Source organism: Suncus etruscus, chromosome 3, assembly GCF_024139225.1.
Source record: "Suncus etruscus isolate mSunEtr1 chromosome 3, mSunEtr1.pri.cur, whole genome shotgun sequence".
NCBI lineage: Eukaryota > Metazoa > Chordata > Mammalia > Eulipotyphla > Soricidae > Suncus > Suncus etruscus.
This window is the reverse complement of record NC_064850.1, coordinates 85373564-85386399: the sequence shown is the minus strand read 5'-3', so window position 1 is coordinate 85386399 and position 12836 is coordinate 85373564. Positions and strand designations below refer to the sequence as shown.

Here is a 12836-nt window from a genome sequence, read left to right as displayed (position 1 = left end):
GGCCCACCAAAGTATGGGGGTCATGGAAAGGAAAAACTTTGGCCTAAGTACCCCTGAAGTTTCCCGACATAAGACCATTTCTAGGCTCCAGGCAAACTAGTTTGTCCAATCCCGGTCAGATTAATATACATTTTTATTGGGCAGGTGAGGTGGCGCTAGAGGTAAGGTATCTGCCTTGCAAGCGCTAGCCAAGGAAGGACTGCAGTTCGATCCCCCAGCATCACATATGGTCCCCCCAAGCCAGGGACAATTTCTGAGCACTTAGCCAGGAGTAATTCCTGAGCATCAAATGGGTGTAGCCCCCCAAAAAATATATATATACATTTTTATTAACTACTGTGTTTGGATTAGCTTAAATGATTTTCAGAAAAAGAAATTTTTAGTGTATCAAAGACTTAAGTGTTGTTATTTGGGGTTGGAGGAGTAGTACAATGGGTAGGACATTTGCCTTGCATGCTGCAGACCTAGGTTCAATCTCTGACATCCCTAAGTAATAAAAAACCACTGCTTATGTTACTCATGAAAGTAAGCAATTTAAGAATGGGGTGTGTCAGGGCTGAAGAGATAGCGGTAGGGTGTTTGTCTTGCATGTGGCCAACCCAGGAGGGACCCGGTTCAGTTCCCAGTATCCCATATAGTCCCCCAACCTGCCAGTGGTGATTTCTGAGTACAGAACCAGGAGTAACCTCTGAGCATTGCTGGGTATGGCCCCTCAAACCAATCAATCAATCAATCAATAAAGTTAAAAAAAAGAATGAGTGTGTTTTGGTAACAATATATGCAGTTCTGGGGAACTCAGGTCTCCAGGCTGTAAATCATGTGTGCTCTAGCCTTTGAGCCACTTTCCCATCACTGTAATTGGTTTTCTTGTAAATGAGGTGCAGTACTTCCTACTAGTAAGAAGGGTTGTAACTGAGAGGTTATTGTAGCCAAATGCAAAGATAAGAGTAATCCATCATAAATAGGATTTTTGTGAGTATTATGGGCTCTTTGGGAGCTATGGCATAGACATGTGTCTTTCCTATGTCTTTTATTTCTGCTACTATTATTATAGGGAGTGGCCTAGCTATTATAGCTATACTGTATAATACTATTCTGTTACAATATGTAATTATATTTATCATAATGTATAATTATATAATTTCATAATATATGATTCTATAGTTGTATGTGTAATACTTGTTACTCTGTAGTAATAACTAACAGTGGTATAGCTTTCATGCCCACAATTGTATTAAGTCATTAGAGGCCAGGTGACTTTTGCAAGGCCATACACCCAGTTTACAGTTGAGTCCAGTCTGAAACTATGATTATCTATGATGTGTGTCAGACATTTCTTGACACTCCAGCACAGACATGGTTTCTGTTGCTGAAGAATTAGATGCTTTTCTTTCTTTTAATAGTTTATGTGAGTGAGACCTATGTGATTTAATTGAAGTTCAATCTCTCACTACTTCATTCTCAGGCTTTATTGACATCCAGGACTCTCCTCAGTTGATCTGTTTGTTTGTTTGTTTGTTTAATTGTTTTATTTGTTTTAAAAAATACGGTTGCTTTATTTAAGCACCTTGGTTACAGAATTCTTCATAGTTGGGTTTCGGTTACCTTTTCACCACCAATATCCTACATTTCCCTCCCATCCCTCTACCCCTGCCTGTCTTTGAGGCAGGTATTTTGCTTCTCTCTCTTTCTCTCTCTGCTTTTTGACACAGTGGTTTGCACTGTTGTTAATGAAGGGTGCCATGCATGCCACATTATCCCCTTGCAGCACTCAGTTCTTGTCCAGAGCAATCAGTTCCATCTATCATTGTCATAGTGGACCCTTCTCTACTTCTACCTGCACTCACAACTCTTTGTGTCAGCTTCCTACCTTGTTCTCGTCTCTATTGCTCTGGATATTATTACCATAATGCCTGTTCATTTTGAGGCCACTCCTGGCTCTATGCTCAGGGAATCATTCCTGGTGATGATGAGAACTAAACCAGGTTTGGCCACAAGCAAGATAAGTGCCTCATCCCTTGTACACTCTCTCTGGCCTCACTCAGGTTAGGTTTTTTAATCTTCCCTTTCCTTTGGTTATTGTTTCTGCACTGACATGCCTGGCTGCACACTCTTTTTTTGTTTGTTTTTGGGCCACACCAGGTGACGCTCAGGGGTTACTCCTGGCTATGTGCTCAGAAATCGTTCCTGGTTTGGGGGATTGAACCACAGTCCTTCCTGGCTAGTGCAGGCAAGGCAGACACCTTACCACTTGTGCCACCTCTTTGGCCCTAGCTGCACACTCTTAGTTGTGGTGCTTCAACTGTTTTGCAGGGGATCACAAACAAAAGAGCCACTGGGATACATATGTGGGGTTGTGTCTGGAATTGTTCTCTTGGCCTTTGGGCCTACAAGCTCTGCCTAGGTAGTTTGGATAATCCCAGCACCATAAAACCTAGCATCCTCAGGCTTGGGCACTGAACCATTAGCCAAATGGGTTGAGAATTGCCAGCAGGAACTCTTGGGCCCTCTGAGATCTATCTGCCTGGGAGACTTAAGAAGTAAAACAAAAACAAACTATAATGTTTCTTACTTGACCTTTAGAAATGTATTATTAGAACTTGATAGATTGTACAATGAGTAGGATGCTTATCTTTTATGTGGCCCACCTAGGTTCATTTCCATCATCATATATAATCCTCTGAGATCCATCAGTAGTGAGCCCAGAGCACAGAGCCAGGATTAAATCCTGAGCACTGCACAATATACATGTACTGCAATGCAAAGCTCTTTAAAATATAGTACTGTTATATTTAACTTATAGTTAAATGCTAATATTAAATTAAGATATATATATATAAATTAGATTATATTAAAGGTACTTTAATATATCGTACTTTTTTTTTTTTTTTTTTAAAAATTGGTTTTTGTTTTTTTGGGCCGCACCAGCAGCAATAGTCAGGGTTTTTTCTGGGTTTTGAGCTCAGAATTCACATTTGGTGGATGCCAGACATTGAACCTGGTTGGTCGTATGCAAGGCAAGTGCCCTACCCACTGTACTGTCACTCCGGCGCAATATATTGTTTTAGATTTATTTAATATGGGGGCTGAAAATATACTATCAAATTAATTTTTCCAAAAGATACATTCTTAATAGAAATTACAGTTGCCATCTCTGTGGTGGTATGAGGACTTATTCCAAGACCTTCTCTCACCTTATCAAAATTCAAGGATGTCCAAGACTGTTCTATATAATGTCTTTGTATTTGTATATAATCCATGTACATTCTCCTGTTTAGGTCATCATAAGATTACTTATAATACCTAATACCATGCTAATGCTATGTAGTTATTACACTATATGTTATAGGAAATAATGGCAAGAAAAATCCCTTTTGTATACATCAAGTTCACCCAATCATCAAAGACCTAGTTATCTAGCACAAAGCTTTCTGTAGTTGGTTGAATCCAAGACTGTAAAACTGCAGATTTAGAGAGTCAAATGGAGTCATTTCCTTGCATTGAAACACCCATCTATAAATTCCAGCCACTAGCTGGGTAATACTAGCTTTTAGTTACTCTCCAGTAAAGGTATTCAAATAGGTACAAACTTGGTCTTGTGTTTGCCCAAGTTTTCCTTGAGCTCTGCCAGCAATTAGTACAAATGATTCATTTTCCTACAAGCATTGCTCAGACCTTGTAATCTGCATTTCCATAGCTGTAATCAACCTGAATTCAGCCAATGACGGCTGGTTTGGCAGCTTGAAGGACACGATCCAGCAGCAGCAAGGAGAAGCAGTATGGGTCTCGGAGGGAAAGGTATGTGTCCCAGCTACTCTGCTAGAGGTGAGAGAGTCCCGTGTCCTGAATCTTCTCTCAAGAGGGTAGTGAATGTAGTAAAACAAGTCTCATTTGACAAGATTCCAACCTATGTGCTTGTCAAGTGTGAAATATTACCAATTTTCTGACAATTTACGAACCTTTCCAGAAGAAAAACAGTGTGTTGTCTGCACCTCTACATTCACTCCCCTTTTACTTTTGATGTAGTATCTAGTGTTATATTCCAACCACACTAATCAGAGCTTACAAGATCTCATGCTGAGCTCCACAGCTTACTAAGATGTGGCCAACTCAGGCTAGAGGGGAGAAACGAGTCGGAAGAGCATTGAAAGCAGGGTAAATACGAATAGAAAGAAAAAGAGCCAAGAGTTCAAAAGACAATTGCACACCATGGGTTGTAGGCATTTGAGTCAGTAACCAGAGGGCACTGAGAAACCCTTCTGCAGAGGCCTCATCTCCCCCAGCCGTGTACACACAGCTCCATCTGCGCTTCCTCCTTCTAGAGCAGAGAATAGTGCTGCCTGTTTTAGGTTTTAGGAGCCTTGGGTGCCAGTCTTCTGTTTGCCAGCTAAACTGATGGTTCATGAGTCACTGGCCCTCCAATTTTGGTGTGGAAGAGATACTTAGTTGGTTCCATCCTAGTTTTGCTTGTTAGGGTGGTGATGAGGTCAGCTCCCATTTGAGTGACTCAGACTCTGCTCACCTCTTGGTGAGAACAAATTGGACAGGATGCTGCTTCTGCCTGCAAGAAAGAATCCTATGGTAGTTAACAGTCCAGGAGCAGTGTGCATTTATTCCTAAGGGCCACATAGGAGGAGATAAAAGGTGGAGAGGATTTAAATTCTGGAAGAGAACTACAACATTATGAGCAGGCATGGCTCCCATGTAGCACATTGGAGAATAGTTGCAAGGGCACAGTGGGTCTTCATTTAAGTCCCTGTGCCAAAAGGAACAGTCACTTAAAGCCAAGTGCTTGCAAAAAATTAAAAGTGCAACCCCTTTGTAGAATATGTCAAGGTCCCTGGAACCTTGGCTTTGCCCTTGGGAGATTTCTTAAGTCCCCATTCCCTGGGGCCCCCGGCTGACTCCACTGACCCTTCAAACAAATTCCTCTAGATGGAAGGGATGGATGATGATCCTGAAGACCGAATGTCCTACTTAACCGCCATGGGTGCGGACTATCTGAGTTGCGACAGCCGCCTCATCAGTGACTTTGAGGACACCGACGGTGAAGGAGGTGCCTACACTGACAATGAGCTGGATGAGCCAGCCGAGGAACCCACAGTGTCTTCCATCACCCGCTCCTCGGAGCCGGTGCAGCATGAGGAGGTGAGGCGAGGCCAGGCCGAGGGCTGCCAGGCACCTCCAGCAGGAAAAAAGGAGGTTCCATCGTCACTTAAATTTGAAAATGGCTGTTAGAGCCCATGACTTATAGGAAGTCTCCGGTTCAAGTCAGTGCTGTCTACTGGTAGTTGAATTCCCTGGGGAGTGGGTCAGGGACGAAGCGCTGGGGGACACTGAGTGAACAGCATCAGGCACCCTCATGCCCGTGTGCCAATTTGCTAGATGGCTGTGTGTGCCGGCTGTCCAAATTCCACAAGAGACATCACTGTTTGATGCATTCCTGCTGTGTTCACTTGTAACCTTTGATTAGGTCTCTGGATTCTAGGTCTCCTTGCTTGTCCTTCTCTACCTCTAATCTTTCTAATTTTGCTGAAGCTCCTGAGTATTTCCCCATCAGTTTCCTCCTCTTGTGTGTCTTATTTGAGAAAAAAAAAAAGTTGGGTAAATTATTATGATTTATTTTGCATCCACTCACATGCACCATATATCCCACTGTGGACCACTTGGGATGCGATTACACTTAGTGGGGTAGGAGAATATCTTCCTGGTAGAGTACATTGGCATGTATTAGACCCTGGGATCTATCCCAGTGCTGCCCTAAATAGAAATCTGATTCACTAGAATTTACATTAGTAGCCATGAAGCTAGCTAGCATCAAAACAATTAAAGTTGCACCTTGGAAAATATTGCACTAATGGCCTGGATAGGCAAAATTGTTCTCTTCCTACATCTTTATTGATTGCTGTAAACTTTCCTGTAGCAATTTAGCTCATTTCAGCAACTGCTACTGTTCTTTATGAAATGGAAGTACCAAGAATACAAGGTGATAAGTACCAAGAAAATGTCACCATGACAGAAGATACATATACACTGCCAAACATGTAAAGAACAGTTAACTCCAGAATAACTATAGATAGAGGTGAACTAATGCTTAAAACATTCTAATGAATGTTTTAAGTGAAGAACATTTAAGTAAAAAGAGATGAAATTTCAGAAGGGCCTTTTTCTTTTTTAATAAATCTTAATTTAAGCACCATAATTACAAGCATGTTTGTAGTTGGATTTCAGTCATAATCAGAAGGGCCTTTTTAAATTTTGTTGTATTTTAAGGAAAAGACAACTATAATGGATGCAGCCTGTTTGGGCAGGTTGGTGGGGGTTGTTTTCTGTTTCTTTTTATGTTTGGTTGGTTTTCAGTATCTATTATATATTTCTGTTCAATGGGAATATGCCTAGCATTTACCTTTTCTGTAAAGAAGCATTGGATCAGAACCTTAACTTCGGAGTTGGTAGAACTCCAGTAAAACCGACGAGGGTTCTCTTCTTCCTGCTGGCATGTTCTTTTTGTGAATGAACCTTTATGTCTTTTAGAGCATAAGGAAATGTAGCCCAGAGCCACGAGCTCAGATGAGGAGGGCTGCAAGCAGAGATCAACTTAGGGACACTAGTCCACCTCCCGCATTCAAGCCAGAGCCGCCCAAGGTACGTGGCTGGGAAGATCAAGATGGGAAGGCAGAGGACATAGAACTTTCTGGAGCTCCTTGCAGGCCAGAGGAGATCCCTAAGAATTACTAGGTTGGATTACGTGTTGGTTTTATTTGGTTGATTTTAATTTATTTTTGTTTGTTTTTTGTTCCTTTGCTTTTTTTTTTTTTTTTTTTTTGAATTATGTTTTTGACTTACTATACTCTTTATTGGAGCCTGTCTTTTGGCTTGTTATTAAATCTTCAAATTAGGGAAGAGTGAAAAGACAGGACAGAAGGCAAAAAGAAAGTGTACAATTTCAGGACTGGTAATGTCTGCTAATTGGCCTTTAGTGGGGAGGAGGTTAAAATGAATAAAATTGAACCCATTTTATGTACTCGGCATATACAGCGTCACCAGTCTTAAAATCTATTTTTCCGTTTTTGTCCAGTGAATCTTGTTCATCCACTTTCTGACTTAAGTGTATCAGAAAATCTTTACTAGTGATTCACTAAGGGAAATCACTACATTGTTTACCATACTCACTATAAGAAAAAATTTTGGGGACCATACCTGGCAGTGCTCAGGGCTCTGTGCTCAGAAATTACTCATGGTAGGCTTGAGGATTCAAATGGAATGCCGGGGATTGAACCTGAGTTGGTCTCATGCAACACCCAATGTGCTTGTTGCTCTGGCCCCATCATTGTGAGATTTTTTTTTGTTTTGTTTCTGGGCCACACCTGGTGATGCTCAGGGGTCACTACTGGCTATGCACTCAAAAATTGCTCCTGGCTTGGGGGACCATATGGGACACCAGGGGGTTGATCCGTGGTCCACCCTAGGCTAGTGCATGCAAGGCAGGTGCCTTACTACTTGCGCCATCGCTCCGGCCCCTCATTGTGAGATTTTTAAACTAAAGTATTATCCAGAACTGAATTATCATAGCAACACCTGGCCCAATTATTATGATTCCTTTCCCTGCTTTCCATATAACAGCTTTTATTACAGATTTTTCCTTAAGAGCTGTTCCCTAGCCCACCCTATTTTTGTGACTCATTATTTTCTGACAAGAAAATAACAAGGAGCTTGTAGGCACTTGAGTGAACTGTTACAAGCAGTCAGAAGCCTGAGAACTATTTCAGTGACCATTGGATCCATGCAGGGAGGAGGAGTGTCCACTAGGAGCATGTCAGGTTCACTGACTATCTGCCCCTGGCCTACATGTACTGCTTCTAGCTGGACACAGCTCTCACCCAGGGCCTACACCCTCTGTGGCAGAAAGACAAGAGTCTGTTTCTTTATCCCAAAACTTGCCTTGTTCTGAGGTGTTTTCCCAGGTTCAGACCCGTATAATAGGAAATAACAGCTAAACTTTCCCATGACTCCTGCACTGGCCCAGGACCCACTCTTTTTCCTGGATCTCTTACTCCTCTAAAGTAGGAAACCAGAATAGGGCTCCAGATACCTACACTTGGTTCATCTACCCCATTCCTTATCCACCAATTTGGAGTTCATTGAGCATCTTTGGAAACTGATCAGGAAATCAAGTGTATTAAATCACTAACCAAGACATGAAAAGAAGCTGTAAGCCCAAGTTAAGAAAAAATATGTCCTTGTTCTCTTCAGGCCAAAATACAAACCAGAGATGACTCCTTTGATCGCTCCAGATCCCATGAGTACAAGTCAAATCCCTCTGTCTCAGCTGGCAGTGAAATCCCTGGGGCACCCACCAAAGGTTGCCCTCCTCCTGTCGCAGCAAAACCTAACTTCGGATGGTCTATTTTGAAACCCTCAACTCATGTGCCACCCCTGGAGAGTGATGAGGTGGGGGAGAGCAGTGAGGAGCAAGACAACACTCCCAAATCTGTCCTGGGCAAAGTAAAAATCTTTGAGAAGATGGACCACAAGGCGCGACTTCAGAGAATGCAAGAACTCCAAGAAGCACAGAGTGCAATGGTAAATTTATTTTATTACTTTATTTTATTTTATTTATTTTTTGTGGAGGAATTTGGAGCCTCACCCAGTGGTGCTCAGAGGCCATTTATTTATACCTTTGTGCTCAGAAGTGATTCCTGATAGGGATCAGAAATTATTTAGGATGGCAGGGATCTCACCTAATTTGGCCATACGCCACGCTAATGTTCTTTATTTGCTTTTCTATTGCTTTTGTCTATTGTTTGAATTTTTGTACCATGTGTAATGAAGCTTTCAAAAGTCAGAATTTAAGTCATTATTGGAATAAGCTTCTCCTGCATTATAAACATAGACACCAACCCTCTGATCTCTTTCCAGCCTCTTTCATTCTGGAATAGGGAAAGAGCATGGTCAGGAGGAGCCCAAGGCTGATAGTCCAGTAATAGTTTATTTTTTCCTTCTTGTTCTTTTTGTCATGTAGGTGGAAATTGCTCAGAAGCATCCTGATATCTATGCAGTTCCAATCAAAACCCACAGACCAGACCCTGGCTCTCCAAAGTACACAAGGTAAGGGCTGTTTGGCACAGTCAGAGCATTAAAAGGGGGTTATCTAAGATTTGGACTCCTCAGGAAGGATCATCTTCCTTTGCGTTTCACAGTAACAAAGATTTTTCCCCTTTCCACAGTGACTTACTGTCTTAGTCATTTAAATTTAATCAAATATTACAGAATTAAAACTCATCTTAATTGTGTACATGGAAATAAAATAATATTTCAATTCAGCTCTTACATGTATTGGAGACCATTAGGTTAGCTACCTTGAGAACAGAGCACAGTGCTATTCCTGACACCTAGTTATTACTATTTTTGACTTTTAACCTAACTTGCTAATTCTTTTTCTTTTGTTTTTGGGTCACACCCAACAGCACTCAGGGGTTACTCATGGTTCTGCACTCAGAAATCATCCCTGACAGGCTCGGGGGACCATATGGGTTGCCAGGAATCAAATTGAGGTCCATCAGCGTTGACCGCATGCAAGGCAATCACCCTACCACTGTGCTATTGCTCTGGCCCCCATAATTTACTAATTCTTTTGTATCACATAACCAAATCAGGCCACTAACACTGAAGTATGGTCTGAAGGAAAGTTGACAGTTGATTGATCTATATAAAAGATGCTCTAGATTTAAAATAGTACCTAAGTACAGTGTCTTCTTGTTGAGGTTTTGTAAGGGAACATTTCTTGCTTCCAGAATACACACCAAAACAAAATAAAACTCGTCTTCTGTGATAGCCATTCTAACTAGAAGCTTTAGAACTATAGCCATGGAAAATTAGAAGCAAATATATGCTTCATCAATTGAATGATGGCACAGCCAACCCAGTCTTCTAAGGTATCGAGGAAGATTTGGTGTAATTAACAAAGGCTGATAGAATATTCTCTGCTGGGTGAGACATGACTAGGGAAGCTTTGGGAGTGGGTGGACCAGGGGAAGACACCCCCTGAACTAGCGGGACTTGGGAGACTTTTTGATTTTGCTTGGGGTCCACACCTGCTGGTATATCTGTGTGACCCTGTTCTGTGCCCAGGAGTCAAGGATAGATTCAGGGCCTGCTACATGCAATACATACTCTGAGTTCCTAGATCTCTCTCCATCCCAGATGGGAAATTCTTAGCTTCATGGAGTACTGGGCCAGCTACATCACTCTCAGCCTAAGTGGCAGATCAGTTACTTACATCCCCATCTCTGGGACTCAGAAGCTGGGCTGCATTTAGAGAAGCTCTGGTCTGGTTTAGAAGTATATGGAGGGGCATGGTCCCCAAAGGGTCTGGCTTAAATGTGTCTGCCCTTGTGGTCAGAGGTCAGGATGTGCCAAGCAGCACCCTTACTGCTTTCCCTTTGTTAGTTCCAGAGCCCCTGAGCCACAGAAAGTCCCTTCCAGATTCTACCAGGAGCCCTGGGGAAGTTACGGCAGTGATGCTGAGGAGGAGGAGTACCGCCAACAGCTGTCGGAGCACTCGAAGCGTGGCTACTATGGCCAGGCATCTCGATACCGGGATACTGAATTATAGCCATCTTGGGAGTGACTTCTAGTATCCTGCTGCTGCCACCTCGGAGCTGCACTGCTGCTGTTGTTGAGCCACGGCCTGGTTCTTTTGCACTGCAGAGGGATGGACCTCTTGCCCTCTCTTGCAAAGTTGAAAGCCAGCCCGTGTGAATGAAGGACTGAGTTGTGGGGAGGGGTCCTAGGTGTGGGAGGGAATGGCTCTGTGCTGAGAATGGAGAGAAACTCTGCAATCTGGTAACTGTTACCTGCTTCAGTGGACCAAAATCTTTGTTCATTCTTTTTGTGGATTTTTAACTTGTCTATCAAGAAGTGATAACTATTTTTTCACCATTAATAGCTGCCTTCAAGCACAATGTGAAAAAGGAATAAAAATACCTGTTGGACTCAACTAAATTCCAGAAAGTATTTTATTACAATACTAAGTGCCTTTCACAATAAGTGTCTTAAGTATTTTCCCTCAAAGCTTTATGCAGAGCCATGATGGACTAAACTATTTTGACTAAATTTTTATACCAGTTTAATAGCTACTGTTTTCTTTGCACTGTGTTGTCTTTTCAAGACATTTGTCTTTGTCATATCTTCCCATAAATTCTAACTACATATATATATACATATACATATATGTATATATAACTATATATGTAGTTTCATATAGTTTTATCCAGTGCTAAATAGCTTGGAGATCAAGAAGTTGGGTATAGGAATTTGTTTAAAACCATGTATTCCACAAAAGCAATTATGCCTCCCCAAAAAACCTACACATCTTATTTCTGAAAGTGTATGTATTGATCACAGTTTTGTAATTTAATAAAGACAATATTGCAATCGACTATTTGTTTTGTTGATTTCTATACTACCTTTTTTTTTTTTTGGGGGGGTTTTTGGGTCACACCCGGCAGTGCTCAGGGGCCACTCCTGGCTCTATGTTCAGAAATTGCTCCTGGCAGGCTCGGGGGACCACATGGGATGCCGGGATTCGAACCACCATCCTTCTGCATGCAAGGCAAATGCCCTACCTTCATGCTATCTTTCTGGCCCTATACTATTTTTAAAAGGAATTTTTATTTTGATTACAGATCATAAGGTTGGAAAGTGCTAATTGCTGAATATAAGACAAAAAAGACATAAAGGCATCATTCATAAACATAAAAATATATGGGTCCCCATAATCCTACCTAGCAGATAATTTTGGTATATTTTCTCCATTTATGTATTTCCAGATATGTGCACTACTCAGGGAGCTATAGTCTGTGTTTAACAGTTCCATCTCCTATTCAAATATTTTGGGACCATAGCAATGGGTAAAACATGGGTGACTCCTGGCACAGTGCTCTGAGGTCAATCCTGAGGAGGGGACAGCATGTAGTACAAGGGATTGAACCCAGGCCTCCCAGATAGATAATTATATTTTAGCCCTTTGAGCTTTCTCCCTGGTCCCTTCTTATTTTTCCTTTTATTTTTTACTTTTTTAGTTCAATCTCTATGGAAAATGGTATGGAGACTTCTCAAAAAATTCAGTGTAAAACATTTTTTGTTTGTTTTTTGTTTTGTGGCCACACCCATTAGTGTTCAGGGTTTAATTCTGCCTCTGCACTCAAAAATCACTCCTGGAGGGCTCAGGGGATCATAATTGGATGCCGGGGATCAAACCCGGGTAGGCAGTGCGCAAGGCAAACATCCTACCCACTGAGCTATCATATCACTCCAACCCCTCAGTGTAAAACTTGTATATGACCTATTGCTTATACTTCCTTATATCTACCCAAGAATAAAAAAGTACATGTGCCTTGCTATGTTTATTGTAGCCTTATTTGCAGTAGCCAAAATCTGAAGACAACCCAAGTGCCCAACTACAAATGAGTTCAAAAAGAAGCGAGTATGCATATGTAATAGAATACTAATCATCTGTGAGAAAAGATGAAATCTTGCATTTCACTTCAGCTTGGTTGGATCTGGAGAGTGATATGTAAAGTGAAGCAAGTCAGAAGATGAGAAATATCAAATGTTCTGCTTATGTGTGAAATATAAAGAAACAAAGCCAAGAGACCAGACAATGCTTGAAGGAAATAAATCCTGAGGTCTTATCCCTGAAAGCTAGGGATAAGCCCTGAATACCACATGATGTGGTCCCCTGGCCCAGTTCTAAATAGACACACACAAACAACTGAAGCTGCCAAGATGGAGAGGTGGGTGAGGGATTTGGGAACAGGGGTAGAAAGATATTG

General features: G+C 41.7%; 1 protein-coding gene across 5 annotated transcripts in view; it reads left to right on the top strand.

Moving 5' to 3' along the window:
• Positions 1-10636, top strand: part of TJP2 (tight junction protein 2) — an 81791-nt gene extending 71155 nt beyond the window's left edge. For 2 of the 5 annotated variants that reach the window (XM_049770926.1, XM_049770925.1), the window contains exons 18-23: positions 3698-3798; positions 4936-5148; positions 6535-6645; positions 8254-8583; positions 9023-9108; positions 10450-10636. In XM_049770926.1, the coding sequence (XP_049626883.1) occupies positions 3698-3798; positions 4936-5148; positions 6535-6645; positions 8254-8583; positions 9023-9108; positions 10450-10615 (1007 nt within the window). In that variant the 3' untranslated portion in view covers positions 10616-10636. The remainder of the gene's footprint in view (positions 1-3697; positions 3799-4935; positions 5149-6534; positions 6646-8253; positions 8584-9022; positions 9109-10449) is intronic. The other 3 variants (XM_049770928.1, XM_049770927.1, XM_049770929.1) reach the window with 2 other exon arrangements.
• The last annotated feature ends 2200 nt before the right edge of the window (positions 10637-12836 follow it).